Source organism: Mustela putorius, unplaced genomic scaffold (genome assembly GCF_011764305.1).
Source record: "Mustela putorius furo isolate JIRA1106 unplaced genomic scaffold, ASM1176430v1.1 tig00000592_pilon_pilon_pilon, whole genome shotgun sequence".
Classification (NCBI taxonomy): Eukaryota; Metazoa; Chordata; class Mammalia; order Carnivora; family Mustelidae; genus Mustela; species Mustela putorius.
In genome coordinates, this window is record NW_025421426.1 from 4,513,062 (window position 1) to 4,534,701 (window position 21,640).

At 50.3% G+C, this 21,640-nt stretch overlaps 1 protein-coding gene across 7 annotated transcripts in view; it reads left to right on the top strand.

Annotated features, from left to right (window-relative positions):
- NFATC2 (nuclear factor of activated T cells 2) overlaps positions 1-21,640 on the top strand; it is a 155,482-nt gene that overhangs the window by 35,056 nt on the left and 98,786 nt on the right. For 5 of the 7 annotated variants that reach the window (XM_004746192.3, XM_004746191.3, XM_004746188.3 and 2 more), the window contains exons 2-3: positions 80-1,097; positions 5,218-5,389. In XM_004746192.3, coding sequence (XP_004746249.1) covers positions 80-1,097; positions 5,218-5,389 — 1,190 coding nt within the window. The remainder of the gene's footprint in view (positions 1-79; positions 1,098-5,217; positions 5,390-21,640) is intronic. The other 2 variants (XM_004746194.3, XM_004746193.3) reach the window with 1 other exon arrangement.

A 21,640-nucleotide genomic window follows, 5' to 3' on the forward strand; every position in this document is an offset into this window, starting at 1 on the left:
AACCCAGCCTGCGATTTATCTGCACGGGAATTCTGTTTTAGAGGCTTAAAAAGACCCCCCTCCCCCCTTCTCTTTCCAGAAGAACCGAATGCACATAAGGTCGCCAGCCCACCCTCCAGACTCGCATACCCCGATGAAGTCCTGGACTATGGCCTCAAGCCATACAGCCCCCTCCCCAGTCTCCCTGGCGAACCCCCCGGCGGATTCGGAGAGCCGGATAGGGTAGGGCCGCAGAACTTTCTGAGCCCGGCGGCCAAGCCAGCGGGGGCCTCGGGCCTGAGCCCTCGGATCGAGATCACTCCATCTCACGAACTGATGCAGGCAGGGGGCCCCCTCCGCGGCAGAGACACTGGCCTGCTGGGGGAGCAACCGCCCCTGGCCGGCGTGGCCGCCAGCCCGCGGTTCACCCTGCCCGTGCCCGGCTTCGAGGGCTACCGCGAGCCGCTTTGCTTGAGCCCCGCTAGCAGCGGCTCCTCTGCGAGCTTCATTTCCGACACCTTCTCCCCCTACACCTCGCCCTGCGTCTCGCCCAATAACGGCGGGCCCGACGACCTGTGTCCGCAGTTTCAACACATCCCTGCTCATTATTCCCCCAGAACCTCGCCAATAATGTCACCTCGAACCAGCCTCGCTGAGGACAGCTGCCTGGGCCGCCACTCGCCCGTGCCCCGTCCGGCCTCCCGCTCCTCGTCGCCTGGTGCCAAGCGGAGGCATTCGTGTGCCGGGGCCTTGGTTGCCCCGCTGCCCGGAGCCTCACCCCAGCGCTCCCGGAGCCCCTCGCCGCAGCCCCGGGACGACGGCGCCCCCGCTGGGTACCCCCCCACGGCTGGCTCTGCCGTCCTCATGGATGCCCTGAACAGCCTCGCCGCGGACTCGCCTTGTGGCATCCCCCCCAAGATGTGGAAGACGAGCCCCGACCCTTCGCCGGTGTCCGCCGCCGCCCCGCCCAAGGCCGGCCTGCCCCGCCACATCTACCCCGCCGTGGAGTTCCTGGGGCCCTGCGAGCAGGAGGAGGGGAGGAGCGCGGCCCCCGAGTCCATCTTGCTGGTGCCGCCCACCTGGCCCAAGCAGCTGGTGCCTGCCATTCCCATCTGCAGGTGAGCCGGCTCGGGAGACGGTCTGGTCCGCGGGTTACTTCCGGGGGGCTTTTTCTGGGTCGGGGGCATGTGGTTTAGAGGCCTCTAGACAGGGTTCAGGTCCTGGCTCTGCGCTTCCTGCCTGTGGGATCTTGGCAAGGAAGTTCAATTCTCTGAGCTGTGGTTTCCTCATCTGGAAGAGAGACCTTCGGGACCCAGGGAGGTACAGGCACCTAACTCACCAGGCGGTGGGCACGGGGATGCCTGCCATGGCTCAGAGGGCACCTGGCTGGCTCGTGTATTCCCCAAACGGGTGTTTTTCAGATACCTGCTCTGGGCCAGGCAGCCACCGTTATAGGGGTTGAGAAGCCCGCGGTGAAAAAAATGGGCAGAGGGGCACCTGGGTGGCTCAGTGGGTTAAAGCCTCTGCCTTCGGCTCAGGTCATGATCCTAGGGTCCTGGGATCGAGCCCCGCGTTGGGCTCTCTGCTTGGCAGGGAGCCTGCTTCCTCCTTCTCTCTCTCTGCCTGCCTCTCTGCCTACTTGTAATCTCTGTCTGTCAAATAAATAAAATCTTTAAAAAAAAAAAATGGGCAGAAATTTCTGTCTTCAGAGCGCTGACATTCTGGGAAGCACAGAGCCAGCCTTCATGTGTGGAATTTATTGTCCTCTTATAAGAGGCCTTGCTGTTTGTGGGTACCGGCTCTGTGCCCCAGGACTGCAGTCAGCGCTCTGGACCTCCTACAAAAAGAAAGTGGGAGCCATAATCCTCAAGGAGTTTCAAATAGCGGTACACGGAGGAGATGCAGATAGATGGCGGCACCAGAGCCTCAGGGTCTGTCCAGACTGGATTTGAGTCCTGGTTCTGCCACTCACCGGCTGTGTGGTCATGGGCATGTCTGGTGCTGCCCTCCTTGCTGTGCCCACAGCAGGCATCACTAATCATGCAGAGCCTCTTTTTCATTGAGCACCTTATCGATGCCGTTCCCAGGGCAGGCATTGCTAATGAATCAGGAACTCCCTTTCTCACTGAGCACCATACTAAACCTTAGCTCATTCCCTATGAGATGAGGATAATAATAGTCTCCCATCAGCATGGTTTTTTTGGTTTTTGTTTTTTTTGCAAGGATTGGGTGAGAGGATATATATCAAGTCCTTGGCATGGAGCCTGCACTAAGGAAGAGTGCAGAGAAAGGGGCAGCCGTTATCTGGTGAGGCGAGTGGACACGCCGAGGCTTGCCCAGCTAGTTAATGACTGCATTGAAAAATGAAGAACCTCGGGTTCTCAACTCTTTGTTCTCTCTGCTACAGATTATCTCCAGAATGTGATTCATATAATGATTGAGACTGGGGAAGAACATTGATATAAAATCAGATCATGCGGGACGCCTGGGTGGCTCAGTTGGTTAAGCAGCTGCCTTCGGCTCAGGTCATGATCCCAGCGTCCTGGGATCAAGTCCCACATCGGGCTCCTTGCTCGGCAGGGAGCCTGCTTCTCCCTCTGCCTCTGCCTGCCATTCTGTCTGCCTGTGCTCACTCTCTCCCCCTCTCTCTCTGATAAATAAATTAAAAAAATATAAAAAAAAATCAGATCATGCTGCATTTTTCTGTTTATAAGGACTTTATCATTTCTCCTTCCATCTCCATTCTGTGGCTGGATCCAAATGGTTCTGAATGCTGTAAGAATTTTCTCTAAGATCAAGAGGATAGGGTGTTCAGGAAGGTCTCCTGATAGTATTTGTCTCAGGGTATGCAGAGCAGGGCTGAAATTCACATGCAGCATTTTACATTGGCTCTGATGGTCTAATTCTTAAGATTGTATCATGGTCATCAAAGACTTATTCTGGAACCAAGGAAAATTTGAAGTTGATACTTAGAGATATCCCACTGGATCTTCTACTCCTGGATATTTTTTTTCCTTGATACTTCAAAAGATAATGCAGGGGTGAAGTGATCTTTTATGAACTTCAATTTGTACACTTAAAAAAGCATAACTTGCCTACATAATGAGAGTACAGGTATTTGACACACCTGGCACCTTAGCTGCAGGCAGAAGCAGAAGGCATGTTGCCTCTGAAATTAAGGTGGACACCAGACTTCAGGGTAAGGGGGTGCTTCAGGCAGGTAACATCAGGAGGCAGCTAGTTACAAAGAGGAGCTGGAGATCTGCTTGCAGAGTGAGAATGTAAGTTTAAATTGGATTGTATATTCACGTTGAGCTCCAGCACTGATGGAGTTTATGGGGCGCCACCCCCCCCACATCTCCCCTTGGTACTGCTGTGATGGAGAAGGGATGGAATTGGTTTCACTGCAAATGCTGAACTAAGTCCGGATGATAATGTCAACTTTTAACAGCTCAGGGCTTAGTGGCAAAGAAGATGCTGATGGGATTAATGATTGGTGCCCTGTGTGCAAAATCAGGACACAGTGACACAAATCCATGTATTTGCAACTTTAAAGCTACTTTGACTTTTTTTTTGGAAGATTTTATTTATTTGAGAGAGAGTGTATGAGAGAGAGAGAGCATAAGGGAGGTGCGAGGGGGAAGCAGACTCCGCATGGAACAGGGAGCCTGACTCAGGGCTCAGTCCTGGGCCTCCTGGATCATGACCTGAGCCAAAGGCAGTTGCTTAACCAGCTGAGCCACCCACGTGGCCCTGAAACTACTTTAAATATACGGGGCTTCTTTGAAATAAAACTGTTTGCTCATTCATTCATTCATTCATGTTTCCCTCCATCCAGCCATCTACCCACCCACTGAATAGTCACTGAGAACCTATTAAATGTCAGATATGCTCTAGAGTCATTCTATAAGTGAGAGATTTTCTTGGACCTATTTTAAATAAATTAATAAGATAAGAGGTAGTGTAGAGATATGCATGGAGCACTGGACCAAGAATCAAGACACGTAAGTTGCCACCTTGGCATGTCTTGCTTTGTGATCTTAAGGAAATTTCTGTGTTCTCTGAGGCTCTGAAGGGATGGTCCAGATAGATCATTAAGGCCTCAATCAGTTCTTAAATGACATCATTTTTACCATATATCAAGTGACCATTGAGTGGGCTGCGTAGGTTTAAGATTCTATAGGAAAATAAAACAATGCATATCATTACAACTTCAGATGTAAAGGCATCTATCTATCTATCTATCTATCTATATCTAATACCATAACCATAAGTTAATTAGATTGTCTATGGGAGATAACTATTTATTTGAAATATGCACTGTATATAAGGAAACATAATGATAACATAATTATAACCTAATTATAATTATAACCTAATATTTATTTATTGAGGAGATATTGCGCTAAGGTCTTCATATGATCTCAGTATCCCCATTTCTCAGTCAAGGAAACTAAGGCCTAGGGAGGTAGAGTCAGGCATTTGCCCAAAGTAGTTAGAGGTGGATCTTGGAATTGAACTTGGGTGGGCGACTCCAGTCATGTTTTTGACCTTTACTCTTCCTTTAAATTTAGGGGTCTCTAAATTTAGCCACCTCTCTGGTTAGATGTTCTATACTTGCCCTGATAAGCAATGGCTGTAACTGGAAATGATCTCTCCCTAGAATTTGCTATTAATTAAAAGCATCAGACTTGGAAATAAGAGCCAAAATAACCCTCAGGTGCCATCTGGTCCATTTGTTATGTTATTATAAGACACTGAAGGTAAATGAGGTGAGGTTACTTGCCTAAAGTAACATGGCACATTCATGACACGCGTGGGTCCCTGATTTCCACTTCAGTGTATTTTCTTGCACACTTGTTCCTTTGGAAAGGGAGAACATTCTGGGAAAAAGGTGATTTTTAGAGGTAGGAGGTGGTACTCTTTAAATTCCCAGAGGAAAAGAAGTTGTAGTAATTAAAAATACTCTAGAACTCACATGTCCTGAAGTTAGCTTCCTAAATGGAGATGTCCGTCACACGGTTGTCATCAAAGATGGAAGAGAAAAACCAAGAAAAAGATCTCTACTTTGTGAAGAGTCCGACCTATCCTGAGAAATACGTGCTTTCCAACAGCCAGTATTTTACTCATACACCCACTGGACATGAGTTTTCAGAAAAGGGACCATTTACTTTTATTGTACAGGTTGGCTGGTTCTGATTTCTTGGACACATGACTGACGCTTGTTTCCTTCTTCAGCATCCCAGTGACTGCATCTCTCCCTCCGCTTGAGTGGCCGCTCTCCCACCAGTCGGGCTCCTATGAGCTGCGGATAGAGGTGCAGCCCAAGCCACATCACCGTGCCCACTATGAGACCGAAGGCAGCCGAGGGGCTGTCAAAGCTCCAACTGGTGGCCACCCGGTTGTTCAGGTATGAGTTTGAATTCTTTTCCTTTTCTGTGTCCTTCATTTACCAGTAGGTGGGCTACTTTTGCTCAGCCACTGCCTCTTGCTTGTTGGGTTGTGGTGTGTGTCTCAGCCTCCTACTTGTCTGATGGATGAGAACATTCGAGGTGGAATTAGTGTCCAAGGCTGGCCCAGTTACTCAGAGGACAGAGAAGAAAGTCTTCCTGAGCTGGATAAGGAAGGAAATAGCTCAAGCTACTTCTTCCCTTCTCTTTCTGATGGAAAAATTGCTAGATTTTGCAGAGGTTTGTGTCTTGGCAGAGGGTTTTTGAAGTCATTATTTTGTGGTTAAATTTCAGATGCATGTCCACTGAGGAAATTCCATACACTCTTGTAAAATATAGAAAACTAAAATTTAGAAAATTAAAATTACACATAAAATAACTATTCTTAGCATTTTGTATATTTCTTGTTGCCTTTTGTTCTATTCACAAACATGGCAATGTATATATAAATTTTTTTAAAGATTTTATTTATTTGTCAGAGAGAGCCAGCAAAGCAGGGGAGTGGCAGGCAGAGCAGGCAAGGGAGAAGCAGGCTCCCTGCTGAGCAGGGAGCCCATTGTGGGGCCAAATCCCAGGACCCTGGGATTGTGACCTGAGCCGAAGGCATTTGTTTGACTGAGCTACTCAGGTGTCCCAGCAATGTCTATTAATGTACATTTATATGCTTGATGTTACAGTAGTTGGCACTCTGATATTTTTTTAAATTATACCATGAGCATTTCCTTCTGTTTTTTCTTAATCATTATCTTTTATGTCTGTGGCTTTTGATTTAACCTCAGACTTTTTTCTTTTTTTCAAAATAATAGAGACGTGTGCATTTTTCTGCAAAATAATTTAAGCTGAAATGATCTTTCGTAATTGTGTAATCTGTTCAACTGAGATTGCTGATTGGTGTTCAGCCACCGCTTGAGCAAGCAGAACCTTCAGGACCTATCAGTTTACCTCTTACTTGTATTTGCCTTAAAGTGATGTATTCTATGATAAGAATTCTATGATGCGTTTAGAACCCTCTAGAGAGGTTAACAATGCAGATTCCTCAGCATCCCCTGAAACAAAAAACACAAATCCCCCAACCCTGAGATCTCCACAGAGGCTTTCGGTGTATGCACGTGGTTAAGGACTTCTGTGAAAATATCAGGAACTTAGAAATCCTTACCAGTTTGCTTTTTCTAGAGCCACCATCATAGCTATTTTGGTATTTGTGTCTCTTCCTTGATTCTTTTCCTTGACCAGGAGCTGCATTTTGTCCTTTCTTTGCATGCCTCGTAATTATCGATTATCTCCTGAGGTTGAGAGGACCATCCACGGACTGGACATTATCGAGGCTGGATTTTGTTATCTTCTGCTGAAGGCAGATCAGTAACAAGCTGATCACTGAACTTGTGTGACGCTTGGTTTTAGACTCTGTGAGGGCTGCTTTCGGGAAGCCTTTCTCGAAGGCTTACCCTTATTTCTAAGGCACAACCTTTTTGGATGTTTGGTGGGGTGGGGGGGTGAGTCCATGCCAGTGGTATAGAAGCTGTCCTCGGGTGGAGAGCTGGAGCGAACGTGGGCTCACCTCCTGTGTTTCCTTTTCCTCAGTGGCCACAGTCATGTGCTGCCCGCTGTCTAACGCCTGACAGAAGTTGACTTACATGTGTTTGTCCTGACTTACTGGTTGTTGACGGTGGGAGGGCTGGTCTGATACCGTTTACTTTGTCATGCATGAAAATTGCGTTTTTTGGGAAAGGAAGTCTTTATATCCTTCCTGATCTAGGATTATCAATTCTAGGCTGGGGACTTCCAGCTCGGAAGGTGGCGTTAGTCTGTGGGTTGGAGTTAAAGCCTTTGGTAGCAATAGAGAAACTCACTTAAGGTAGATTAGAAGGGGGGATTCGGGGCTTGTCTAAGGAGACTACTGTTGCAAAACCAGGCCAGGAGACTTGGGAAGAAGCTGGACTTGAGAATGGCCCCAAATGTGCTTCTTTGTTCTGTCAACTCATTCCACAAGTGGATTCATTCTACCGGGGTTTGTCGAGCACCTTCTTTCCACCATACACTGTGCTTGATATTAAAATACAATGAAGAATAAGAGAGAAGTCACGGTCTGTTTCTTCATGGAGCTCAGGTCTAGGAGGGACAGTGTCATTGACTAAAGGGTCAGAACTGGAGCAGGAAGCCAGAGGGAGGGGGAGAGAGCTGGCAGGGCCTGGGTAGCCAAGGGGGATGGAGAGTTTGGCTTCATCCTGAGACAGGAGAAGCAGGAAAGAAACATGATCTGATTTAGGCTTTGATAAGACCCAGCTCTGATTGTTCCACTGGAGTAGGAGCTGAATGAGGAGAGAGTCAGCAGGCTCGGTCCATGGTCTCTGTCGTTAGGGCTGTGTGGTATCTCCATTCTCTGATCACTCATCGAAGGTGGGCTGAGCGCTGCTGTGTTGCAGGCACGGTTCTAGACTCTGGGATATGTTATGAGCAAACCAGTGAGAGAGCCTCAGCCTCATGGGCTTACAGTTGAGCAAAATGGAAACCGTAGCCATTGACATTCAGCATGCTTTACTGTGTGCCAGACCCTCTTCAGAGTGCTGTACTTGTTCATTTATTCAATTCCCAAAGGGCCCCAAGGAAGCAGGTTACAATTAGGTCAAAGAGATGTCAAGGCACTTGTTCAGTGTCCTAGCTGTCAAGGGGGCCTGGGGTTTGGTCCCCTGGGGCTGGTTCTACCCGCTACACGATGTTACTGATTTTTCACGTCCCTCTGCAGACCATCTCTCCCTGACTCCACACTCTTACCAGGCTCAGAAAGCCTGGGAGAAAATTGCCCACACCTCCTGCCTATCAATTTTATGTGCTGTCCCTGCACCGGCTCACTGGGGCCAAAATTGTGATTTCTCAGGGAGACTGTAATTGGCCCTGGTTGGGAAGATCTTCTGGTCCAGTTGGTGTAGCCAGAGAGGTCAGACCATGTGCAGTGCTAGGCTCTGCTCCCCCTTTCATCTAGGGCCTGGGCCATGGAAAGTTCCAGAGAAGGGAATGGGTGGGATGTACTGAACTGTGCTTGACGCTCATGCCCCTCCTTCTGACAGCCCCCAAGGATCCCTCCCTCTTCGTGCTTGTAACTTTGAAAACCCAGTGGCTCACTGAAAAGTTTGTAGCCACTTTCTCTAAAGATACAAAGTAAAGTATTAAAAAAAAATCATTTGAATAGATTATGTTCTCTTCAAAATGCAATGTGCTAACCACTGATTTTTAGCACAGTAAATCAGTTTTTAGAAATCTTCTTTGAAAAATGAAGTGAAGAGGGGACTTAAAACCCCTTTCGAAATCTGGAGGGTTGCCCTTTGGTTCCCAGAAGAGTAGTGAAGCCCTGTTTTGTACCTTGCCTAGATGCCTCTGCCGGTTTCTCTCTTGATCTGTCTCTATCTCTACATCTGTTTCTATTTCTGTACTCTACCACGGCTCCTTCCCCCCCTCAATGACTGGTCCCCACCCTTTTCTTTTTTATTTACCACACTATAAAACTTTATTTTTTTTTTTTTACATACCTCGTGGTTTTATGCTCCTCTTTAGATGAAAATAAAATGAGTACAAGATCATTTCATTCTTTCTTTACATATAAAATTAAAAACCTTAAATGTGGGCCACATTTAGCTGGTTTTGTTTTGTTTTTGAATGTCCCTTGGCCTTGGAGGAAAGTTGGCTCCAAACCTTAAATGCTTTCAGATCTCCTGACTCCTTCACTTGGCAGATACTTTGTTGAGGACCTACTGTGTGCCAGGCACTGTGCTCGGTGCTGATGATACCGTGATGGGGGAGAGGAGTACAGTTTCTGCCCTGGGGGAGCCCAGGGGCCGCTCGAGGTACCCAGTCGACCAGAATGGTTTGGTGCGACCATTGCTGAGATGTGGGTGAGTCTGGGAGGCAGGGGAGGGCAATCTGGAATGACACCTGGACTCTAGGACAAGACACGATGACTGATGAGGAGGCCAGCTGTTGGATTTACAATGGGGGGCGGGTAACTACTTCACAAAACCAAGCATGCCAGGAGAGTACTTGGACCACCTGCTGTAGAAAGGGGTCTTGCTGAGGATGTGGACTTACCAGCTGGGACCTAGAGCAAGTGACAGAGCCAGCATGGAGAGGAGTGATGCCCTCCCTGTCTCTGTTTCTCTAGCTCTCTGGGTGGGAGTGGGCGAACGTTCCTTGCACAGGGTATGGTGTGTGCAGAAGTCCTGAGGCAGGGAGGAACTTGGTGTGTCTGATTTGCTGAAGGAGGGCCAGTGTCACTTGAGTTTAGCTTGGGGGTGAGGGGTTGGCAGGACCACGCTGTGCGGGACACAAAAGCCAAGGGGAGGAGCTTGGGTTTTATTCCAGGGAAGGGAAAGGGAGTGACAGATTTTGAGTAGAGGAGGAAAGTGATTCTGATTTACTATTTCTACGATCATTTGGGCTTCTTTCTAGGGAGTGGGTTAGAAGGGGTAAGGGAGGAAGCAGGGTGATGAATTTGATGGGCTGGGGGAGGTGCCAGGTACAGCTGCTGCGGACGAGGCGGCAGTGGGAGGAGAAGAGCAGGGAGGGACTCTATGATGTGAGCTTCGGGACCCCGTGCTGGCCTCCACATGGTAGTGGAAGGGCACCTGGCTCAGGATGGTGTCACGGGCCATGTGGGGAGACTGGGGGAAAGGATCGTTTTCTTAAGAGCAGATGATGGCTTCAGTTCGGGGTGTAGGAAGTTGGAAAGGCTTGTGAGGTATCCAAGTAAAGATGCCAGCAGGCAGTTGGACTTAGGAGCCAGGAGCTCAGAAGCAAAGTATGGGCTTTCTACCTCTCAGGCCTGTGGAATGCCACAGAATCACGTGTGCCGTCCCTAGAAGTCTTAGCACAAATCCACTTGGAAGGGGTTATTTCCTACACCCTAATAAGAACCTGCACCCTCCAGAAGTGATGAACTAAAGAGAGAATCTAAGAAGATATTGGAGAAACAAGGTCACAAACTGACAAGCTGGTGGAGGCCAGACAGTGAAAAGAAATGGCCGAATTGGCCAAAGGTCAGGAAGCACTTAGGGAGTGGTGGGGAGTAGGGCATGGCAAAGTGTGTGCCTCTTCTCCAGCAGGCAGCCACTGTTCAGTCCCCCTTGGTTGTACCACGTGGGAATGTGGGTCCAGCATCGCCGGGTTCTAGAGGTTTTCTTCAGGAGAAGCCAGGAATCTGAATATTCATGTGAAATTTCTGGTTCTTAAGTGTTGACCCCTAAATCCACCTCTGGGTTCAATTCGGCTCCAGGCAAATATCCTCCAGTTCATATCGTCTGGGGGTAACTAAGGTCTGTGCTACTTGAAGCTTTATCAAATAGAAAGGGAGATAAGAGAGAGGCTATATTTATACGATTTCTAAGAATTGTCTGGTTGGGGGAGGAGGGCTGTGAGCAGCCAGGCCCACGTTGTTTGTTTTATAAAACCTTTAAATCCCATTGAAATAGAACAAGCTTATAGTTCTTCCCCAGGAGCCAAGGAGTCTTAATTCCCTGGCCTGACTTTGATCGGTAAGGAGCAGATGGGAAAGGGAACCGCTTGACTCGCCTTCAAAGAGCCACGTGCCCTGTGGCAGAACCCAGTCATCACTTCCTCATTCTGGTTCAAGGGAAGATGCCGGGGATCTTGCGTTGGACCAGACGTCCATGCCCAGGCTGCTTTGCAAAGCTGGGCTTTAAGCATTTCCACAGCTCTTCAGCTACGGAATCTCCTCATACTCCCAGCTGGCTTTGGGCTCCTAATGCCGTTGTCGTGGGATGCTGTCCCTGTCTGCTTCCAGACCCTGGAAGCATATTCCTGCCTAGAAATTTCCTAGTAGAGGACACTTTCCTTATCCATCACCTTCCTTATCCATCCTGGTGCTCTCAAAACACATTCTTCTTGCCCCTCTCTAGGACTGGTTTTCAGCGGAAAGAATGCTCAGAAAGGCAGCCTTTCAGTTAGACAGGGACCAAAATGAGAATCCGTAACCATAGTACACACCTCCGAAGACAATTCCTTCCAACAGATGTTCAGACATATGGAAAAAACAGAGCTAGTTCCTTCGGAGAAATTCCTTACAGATGCAGAAACCTGATCTACGTTTCACGCCAGGTAAGAGTGGCAAGCTTGTGGCAAGCTTCGCAGGACGGGGGGCCAGAGGCCGGGGGCGCACCCCGGCCTCCCTCCTCCCCGCCATGTCCCCTCCTGGCCACCCCGCCCCCATCCAAAGGAGTCTGGTTAAGTCTCCAAGCGTTCATCTCCCCAGAACGGACTGAGGGGCTGTGATCTTCATCCTGTTGGATTTTAGCCTCCGTCCTCTTTGCAACTCACTTTCATTTAAATCTCGGAAAGGGCAGAGAGAAGCCTGGCAGAGTTTTCCCCTTCCCAGGCGAAGCCGCAGTCATGACATTGAGCAGCGCACCTTTGGCAATGGGCTGCACATGTCCGCTTCCATTTGACTAACCAAATGTGGTGCTCAGGGAGGCTCCCGCCCAACCCTCTCTGCTCCTTAGTCGCGAAACATGAAGCAGGTCCTGCAGATGCTGATGTGTCCAGGAGCTGCCGTGTTGGCTTCTCCAGAGGGAAAGCACAGAGGGGTGGCTCGAGCTTCCGAGGAGGAGACTGTGTTCCGAGATCCCCAGATCCTCTGCTCCTTCATCCCTTCCTCTGAAATTTACCAAGCCCCTTCTCTGTGCCAGGCACCGTTCCAGGCGCTAGGGATGTGGCTTTGAACCAAACAGACAAGGGTCCTCTGGCCCCTGCGGAGCTTCTGTTCTGGCTGGGGCGAGATAAGAAATCTGCAGAGTAGGAAAAGTTAAATTGTATGCTGGAAGGTGATAAGTGTGGTGGGAAAGGCGGCCAGGCCCAGGGGAGTTGGGAGGGGCTGAGAGGCCTTTCTGAGCAGGTGGCCTTGGAGCAAAGGAGGAGAGGAGGGAGGAATACATGTGCGGGGATCCGGGGAGGAGCGCTCCGGACTGAGGGGCTCCCTGGGCCCAGCCGGGGCAGGTGCTGGCAACACAGAGGTGGCCAAGGTAGGGGGTGAGCTGGCAGGGGTGCGGAGGAGACGGAGGCCCAGAAGAACGAGCATGAGCACATTCGGGCTTTGGATGCTGAGGACTTTCATTCCCAGGGAGGTGGGAGCCCGGAGGGATGAGATCTGACTTGGGTCCCAGCAACGTCCCTCCAGCTGCCGTGCTGGTGGGACCAGTCTGCAGGAGGACCAGGGAAGAGGCAGGGAGGGGGTGGGGCTGCTGCTGTAGGCCAGGGAAGGGGGGAGGGTGGCTGCCCAGGCTTGGGGGCAGAGGGCAGGAGCAGTGGTTGGCTTGTGGGTATCTTTGGAGAGCCGGGCTAACTGGTTTGAGAGATTGGCTCTGGTCGAGAGGCGCGGGTGTGGTTGGAGCCTTGGGAAAGCCTGGAGTCCCCAGTCCTGAGCGACCCTGAGGGTCTCCACAGAGATTTCACCGACTTTCAGAGGGAAGATCCCTTCCAGGGGTGGCCTGACCCAGCCTTCTCAGGTGAAGATGGGCGTGGGGCAGGGTGGAGATGCTGCCCCCCGTCTTTGCAGGATCCGTCCTCCCCAGCCTCCCCTTGGTTATATCAGTCTCTCGGTCATAACACGGGCCGTTCATTTAAAAATTACGGAGAGGGCAGTCCAAGCCCTCTGTGGGCCAGATGTGGCCTCCTGTGTGTGACCTCGAGTGGCCAAAGAGGCTTTGTGAAGGAACAGAGACGGGTGCTGGCTTCCAGGGGTGAGCCGGGTGGAGGAGAGGGGGGTGTCTGGGGCGGGGCCGGCGGAGGTGTGGGTGCCGAGCAGGTGTGGGATTGGGTGATACGGTGTGCACACATTGTGTGCCAAAGGCACGCCGATGGTAGGCAGTGCTTCTAGGTCACGTTACAAGATAAACAGTCACGACTCAGTGGGACATTGCTCCTGCACAGGGAGAAGACAGAAAGCTTCCAGAATCTTGGAGAAAGAGTTGTTTCCAAAAGACTGATTAAGTCTGAGGCTTGCCAATATGTCTGGCAGGCAGTGGGGCCATATAGAGGGAACTTGATGTGTTCCCGGAACAACTTTTTGGGTCCCTCCTATGGGTCGGGCGCTCTGTTGTAATGAGGAGAGCTGCACTTACGGAGCACTTACTGTATACTTTCCTTGGAGTGACCTACTTCATCTTTGCGGTGACGCCGTGGAGTGTAGGTGGTAGAATCACTACCCTCCTTTTACAGACAAGGAAACTGGGACACAGGTTAAGCAACGTGCCTGATGTCACCCAGCTGGTGAGCGGTGGCGATGATTGGGACACAGGAGGCCTGAAGCCAGCGCCTACCTTTAACCACTGGTGTGCACTGCCTCTGGGAAGCTGGTGGTTTGGAGCAAGGCAGTCCTAGCATTCATTAGCTCTGGGACTCTGTGGCCCTGGCTAGGCTGTAGTTTCTTCAGTTGTAAAGCGATAAAGCTATGAAGGCTGCGTCTTTTGGATTATTTGTTTCGTTGTGTCAAGAGTCATGAGGACGGCAAACACGGGTGTCCAGCATGATCTTTGGCCTAAAGCGGGCGTTTAATCTGCTGTTCTTTTTGTTGAGAAATAGAGCGATCAACTTGGATCTGGGCTCTTCAGAGCTCCGCTAGCCTAAAATTAGACACTGGTGTCCGTTCAGGCTTTTTCTGGTGGAGTGAAGCAAATCTGAGACTCACGGAGGGCACTGGGAGGGTCTGAGGGTTGTTTACGTACCCATTGTGTGTTATGGATATGATCTTACTTCACCGTTGCAACCACATAGGAAGTCAGGGCTGTGATTCCCGTTCATAGGGGAAGAGAGAGGCTCAGGGGACAGGAACTCACATCAGTTGCCTAAAGGCGACTAGCTTACCGCCCTCGCCTTGGCTCTTAGCTTTTGGGTTCTGACCCTCCCACTTGCCCTTCATCCATCCGTCACCTGCTCGCAGCCAGCCCTGCCCCGGGTCCCAGCACAGAGCCCTGCAGCTGGGGGTCCCGCGAGGGTAGGAGCACCGGGCCAGTGCTGGGCATCCTGGTCCCACCCTTGTCTCTACTTTCTGCACTGAGTGACCCCAAGTGAAACGAAGATTTTCTCTGGTCCTGGGAGAAAGGAGGCATCTGCTGGAGGCCGGTTTTCAAGCACCTGTCGGCTTGACCACGCCACGATGGGGGAGGGGCGGTGATGGCTTCTCGAAGGAGCCCTCCTTCCTCTGCAGCAGCCGCGAAGCCATTCCCCAGACCCTGGGAGACAGTGGGGGACTTTCAGGCCACTCGTTCGGAGCCTCCTGGCAGACTGTGGGCTGGCTCTGCCCACACCCGCGTCTGTTTATCGAGCACTTGCTGTATGACAAGCATGCCCCGTGCGCGGGCTCGGGCAGGAATGCTGTGCCATTGCTGGGTGAAGGGGGAAGCAGGCTCAGAGGCGTCGGGGGCCTTCTCCAAGGAACACGTGGTCATTAACGACCCTTGACTGAGCTCTCTCTACGTGCCAGCTGCAGGAGTTGTGGTGCTGTTACTAACCTCAGGCCCAGAGGAGGAAACTGAGGCCCCAAGTCCCACCACTCACCCGGTGGGACGATCCCGGTGCCTGCCTCCTCGGGGCTTTGCAAAGAGTCAATGACCTGACAAGGTGAAGTGCACGGAGCGGGCCTAGCGGCCCGCGGGCGCTCAGTGTGCACTCCCTGTCCCTGTTTCCTATTATTGTTTCTTTTTCTCCGCACCATCCTGTTAGGGTGAAAAAGGGAGCGTTTGTTCTTACGTGGAAGTTTTGATTTCGTGCCACAGCCCCGGAGTCAGGACGGACAGGAGTTAAACGCCTCCACACGGGAGACGTCAATGCCTATCATGTACTGAGCCTGGGCTCTGCGCGAGGTCAGGGGACTGGCTTGGGGTCATGGGGTCTGCATGTGGCAGGATAGAATTTTTTTTTTAAGATTTTGTTTATTTGACAGAGAGAGATCACAAGTAGGCAGAGAGGCAGGCAGAGAGAGAGGGGGAAGCAGGCTCCCCACTGAGCAGAGAGCCCGATGCGGGGCTCAATCCCAGGACCCGGAGATCATGACCTGAGCCAAAGGCAGAGGCTTTAACCCACTGAGCCACCTAGTTGCCCCAGCAGGACAGAATTATAACGCACATCTGTGGAGCCACTTGGCCGCACCATTCCCACTGGTCCCCATCGTCCTCAGGCTCAGGGTTTAGGGTTAGGTCCTTCTGAGCGTTCTGACACAGGTTTAAAAACGTCTGTGTGTGTGTGTATACATATCCACACAGGCATTAAATATGTTATATATTTAATATATAAATCAAATAATATATTAAATATAATATTTATATTAATATCAGTTTATATTATTTATGTATTATATACTATGTAATATCTATATGTTAATTTATATTCATTAATAGTGAATAAATATGTAATATAGATAGTAAAATATATAAATTAAATATATACACATACATACGTATATATAGACATTGTACATATATATGTGTGTATCAGATACACACATATATACATATTTTAATTTTTTTTTGCTTTTTTTTTTTTAAAGATTTTTATTTGTTTATTTGACAGAGATCACAAGTAGACAGAGAGGCTGGCAGAGAGAGAGAGAGGGAAGCAGGCTCCCTGCTGAGCAGAGAGCCCGATGCGGGACTCGATCCCAGGACCCTGGGATCATGACCTGAGCCGAAGGCAGCGGCTTAACCCACTGAGCCACCCGGGCGCCCTTGTTTTGTTTTTTAAGAGAGAGAGCATGAGCAGTGTGGATGGGAAGAGGAGGCAGAGTGGGGGTAGAGAGAGAATTCTAAGCAGGCTCCATGCTCAGTGAGGAACCTGGCACGGGGCTTGGGATCACCACCCTGAGATCATGACCTGAGCCAAAATTAAGAGTCAGATGCTTGACTGACTGAGTCACCCAGGCAGGCACCCCCATTTTTTCTTGTTTGAATAGGTATTTGTTGTTTAAAAAATACAGGAAAAAAAAATCAACCAGCAGGCTTTGTCACCTGGAGACCTACTGGCTTGGCTTTGCTGTATTTCCTTTCGGTCACCTCCCGCTGTGCCTGCCCCCTGCTCCTTCCCTGGAGCAGGTTGATATGGTTGACTTCATATCAGGTTATTATGATGACCCCGGGGCAAAAGAGCACCTACCAAAGTCAGAGTTACAGAGAATTACTTTCCATCGATAAATTACTTTCCATCTATAAATAGGTACAATGCCACCATTATTCCTAGGCAGTACTTGGAGACAGAGAGGTTAAGGAACCTGCCTAAGGTCACACAGTAAGTGAGCAAGGCCCAAGCTGAACCTCGGTGGTCTAACCCTGAGGTACTTTTCGAGGTCATTCCCAGGGGCTCTTATTGTTACTTAAGTATTAAAAATTCAGGAAATAAATATAGTTTGGTTGAGCATCGAGGCAAATTTTTCTCTTGTCAGGTGGCTCATGCTCCTGCCTTCTATGGTGTCTGGCTTCTGCCCTCCCAGTTTTGGCCAACAAGCCCTTCCCAGGTGCAGAACTACAGCCTGTTTATGGGAGGTGCGGCCTCCGGGGGTGTGGCCTTCAGTGGACACGCCCACCTGTCCTGGTGTCAGGGCGGGGAGCCTGGCAGGCCTGCGGGTCAGGCATTTGAGCTTACGTCTTGATAGCGGGAGGCATTTCTGCTGGTTTGAAAGACATCTCTACTCCATGACATTCTTTTTCCAGATGGGGTAGCCTGCACCTGGGATTTGAGACTTAGCACCTCGGGGTGGTGGGGGCGGGGCGCTAGCTCCAGTGTGCAAACCTTGATGATCAGAACTGGGGTAGCTGGTCGCGGGACCTCCCTGTCCACCCTGGTGCTCAGCCTGAGTTCGTCTCACTGTACCGGTGCTGGGATGGGCAGAAGAATAACCCTAACCTCCCCTCCTTCCCTGCTGGCAAATCGGACTAAATGTTGCATATAGGATTTCTGTAGGAAGATTTCTCTAAGGCAATTAGCACAGCACCAAGTGTCGACCTCCCTGGTTTCCTTTATATATTAGTTTTGGGGAAGGTACTCCCTCCCACCCTATACCTGAGCAGTCGCCTCCTCTTCCCTAAGTCCCAGGTATTATGGCTTCTTGAATATCCTTCCAGAGGGAGGCTGTGTCTTTGTGCTTGTAGCCATTGCTGTCACGGTCCTCATCAACAGTGGCATATTCACTTAGGACTTGGCAGAATGTTCTGTGCGCCTTCCTTCCTTCGTTTGTTTCTTTCTTTCTTGATTTTATTTATTGGATAGAGAGAGCACAATCAGAGCGGGGAGCAGACTCCCCACTGAGCAGGGAGCCCGATGTGGGGCTCCATCCGAGGACCCTGGGATCATGACCCGAGCCAAAGGCAGATGCTTAACCAACTGCACCACCCAGGTGTTCCCGTTTTGTGCATTTTAAATCCCTAATCCGTGATCAGGGCTACTCCTGAGGAGCTCCAGATGGCTCCGCATTTGAGTTCCCCAAATAGGAAGTGAAGCTGAGTCAATCTTTTTGGCATCGTGTATCTAACTGGATAGACCTTTCCCCATGAAACTTGGGTTTCTTTTAAGGAACTCCCATCGTCCCAATTTGACGTTTATCATCAAGCTGTAAATACCGTTCTCATGAATGTAGTTTAATGTAAGTGTTGGCTTACCCCGATGCCAGGCTTATATGCGCACACACTGGCTGCATGACACCTCTGTGTGCACGGGTCCTTTTGCTCTCTGTCAGAAAATGACACATTGAAGACAAACGCAATGGATATGATCAGCAAAGATGTAATCCATGAGAAAAAGCAGCAAGAAAAGGTGCAACTGGGTGGCACAGTCAGGCAGCTGGTTAAGTACCAGACTCTTGGTTTTGGCTCAGGTCATGATCTTAGGGTCTTGAGATCGAGCCCTGCTTTGGGCTCAGTGCTCAGTGTGGAGTCTGCTTGGGGCTCTCTCTCCCTCTTCCTCTTCCCCCCTGTGCTAGCATGCTCTCTCTCTCTCTCTCAAATAAATAAATCTTAAAAGAAAAAGTAGCAAGAAAAGTGTTGAATGAGGTTATGAGTGTTTTTCTATTTATCTTTTATTTATTCAGCAAATAATGATGGGTTTTCTACCCCATATTGGGCACTGGGCTAGGTGCTTCCTGCTGTTTGATCCCGGGCCGGCAGCACAGACATCCCCTGGAAGCTTGCTAACAATGCAGAATTTTATGCTGCCCCCCAGCCTGCTGAGTCAGATTCTGCCTTTTCACGAGATCCTCAGGGGATTCGTGTGTGTATTAGAGTCTGAAGCATGTTATTCTAGGACAGGAGACCTCAAGCTATACCATCCAGTCTGGCCTGGCACCTCTTTCTAAATAAAGTTTTATTGGAACATAGTCAGGCCCATTCATTTACATACGTGTATTTACCCTGCAAGAGTAGAGTGGAGTCTTGGCCACAGAGAACATATGGCCCACAGAGCCTAATACGTTTACTGTCCTGTCCTTTACAGAAGATGTTGCAGCTCGGAGCTGGAGATAGAGCAGGGAGCAGAAAGAACTCCACCTGCAAAGGGTGCCAATGATGAGGTTTCTTTCGCTGATCTGCATAAAAGTGTCAGACGCTTTGGCAGTGGCCCTGGTGATGTGATTCCTAAAAAGAGAAGAAAATCTGAGCATACTTGTCTTTAGGTTTGGGGCATTCCTCTGTCTTTGCGCTGCTTACTCTGCTCAGCTACATTCCCTGCATGGCCCCTTAAAGCATTTGAATTGAACTCTTGACAGCAGGAAAGGCATTTCTGCTGGTTGAAAAGACATCCCAACTCCATGACTTTATTTTTCCAGATGGGGTTTCCGTGGCTTTCCTTGCTTTCTTTTTCCCACTCGCCGTCAGACCAGACAGCCTGGGACTGCGGGTGGGGAGTCTTGTCATCCTCACCTCTGCTTGTGTTTGCTGTGCAGCTTCCACTCACACACTTCTCCTCTCTGAGCTGTGGGAACTCCGGTTGTAAAAAGGGTGGAGGGGAGCGCTGTACACTTCCTCCTACCTCTCAACTCCCAGGACTCTACGACTCCTCTTGATAGGGATCAACTGAGAAAAAGTGCCTGCATTTACTCTTGTTCACTTAGAGCTGGGAGTTCCAGCCTCTCTTCAACCTGGCCTGCCTTAGCCTGTGCTTTTGTAGCTCCAAAGTTGACTCATTTAGGGACCTGAAGCTGGAGTTGTTTGTTTGTTTAGAATTTGGGGATGATGAATTAGAAGGAGAATTAGAAATCATTTAGCTGAAAGCCTGGTGTGTCTGATTCATGTGCCATTTTGCCGAGGGCTACAGCTACCATTTCACTGAGGGCTTCTGGCATGTCAGGCCCTTGTGTACACTAACATTGTGTCATTCAGTCTCACACTGAGTACCTGAGCTAGGTACCATCGGCATCAGTTTGCAAATGACCCGATCGAGGCTCAGAGAGATGATGTGAATTATAAAAGTTGCATAGAGACAAAGGGGACAGAGCCACCACTCAGATTGTTAGAAGTAGAGGTTAGGATGGTCTTAGTTCTTGAGCATGTACAGTATGCCAGACCTTATCTAAGTACCAGTTTGCCCTCTGCTCCCTGGGGGCAAGCATTGTCATCCCTTATCTGGGTGACACCTATAGCCTCTGAACCAGTTTCCCTGTCTCCATTCGTGTCCCTTGTCCAGTCTGCTCTCCACAGCAGCCAGAGGCCTCTCTCTGTTCCAGATGGCACACCTCTCTGTTCTGAATCCTGTGCCTCCCCACTCAGTACACACCAGCTCCTTGCCATGGACTACAAGATCTGATGTCACCTGCTCCCTGCCCCCCTCTCTGCTCTTCCTCACTCCACTCCCGCCCTACTGGCCTCTTGCTGTTCCTCACCCATTCCGAGGAGGCTCCTGCCTTAGGGCCATTGTATTTGCTATTCACCTCTCCCGAATAGCCCCTGACTCTCTTCTCCCCTTCACTCAGGTCTCACTTCAACGGTCACCTCTCCCTGATTACTCTGTCAAAACAGCCCCTCCTCTGCCGTCCTCTGTCCCTGTACTTGCGATGTTTTGATTCATAACCTGATGTATTCCTTTCTTCCCCTTCTCCCCTCCGTCTCTCCTACCCATCCTCACCCCCGTGCCACTGCTCCAGCCCCAGTCCCTAGCACGGTGCCTGACACACAGCGGGCACGTCATCTGCTGCTCAAACCCCTGTCCCTGTTGGCACCAGTGAGGCCCACTTTGCCTCCACCTCTCGGACGAGCGATGCCCCGGGGGGTCGGGTGATGAGAGTGCTGACACAGGCGGCTCCTCAGTGGCTTTCCTGTGCTAACGGGAGTGGAGGAAGGAAGTGACAACAATTAAGAAGGACCAATTCAGTTCAGTGGGACAAGCCCAGGCTTCCTCTGCTCCTTGTCTCTTTGCCCAGCATGACTTGGGCTCGCCTGAGGCACCCAGAAGCGTGACTTGATGGAATAGGCATAAGTTAGTTTTATAATGATTAAGAAGAAGAAAAAAAACACACCCTTATTTTTCACTTTCCTTTTTTAATCAGTAAGTATGCTGTGGGTGTTCCCTTGTGGTTTTTGAGTCAAAGGGAGGATTGTTGTTGAGCTCTGAGTTCCCCCTGGGGCTTCAGCTTTGCGTGTGTCTAACTTTAACTTTGAACTTGGGCTTTTAGGGCTGTGCTCAGATGGGGGTCCTGGGGTCCGTCTCGGAACAAGGCAACGGGCTTGTTTATTGTGTCCATATCTTACCCCATCTCCGTCCTGTTCTGGATTGCCCCTCTCAGCCCCATCCGGCCCCGGGGGCCGAGGGGAGGCACCGAGCGGTGGACGGCAGGGGCAGTACCCACTGGACCCCGAGGGAGTGTCCTTACTGTGGGGACACAGAAAGTGGCTCCCGGGCGGTGGCAGAGCAGAGGCGGTGTAGTGCTTCACCAGGGGTCTCTACCAAGCGCTGTCAGGGAGAAAAACAGCGCAGAAAAGGGTTGTGCAAAATGGGGTCATATGGCGCTCAGAGAGTGCGTGCTGGTCCTGCGGCCGGGGGGCTCCTGCGCGCTGGCACACGCCTGCTGCCCCGCTCTCCCACGCGCTTCTTCTTTGTGTTTATTGTCTGTGGCTGTTCTTTTCCTTGCCAGGGGATCAGGGATGCCCCAGGATGCTGATGTCGTTGGCACCTTGCTGCCCTTTCCCCAGGCAGGGGCTCATCTTGGGAAGTACGTGGTCAGGTGGGAGGTGGGC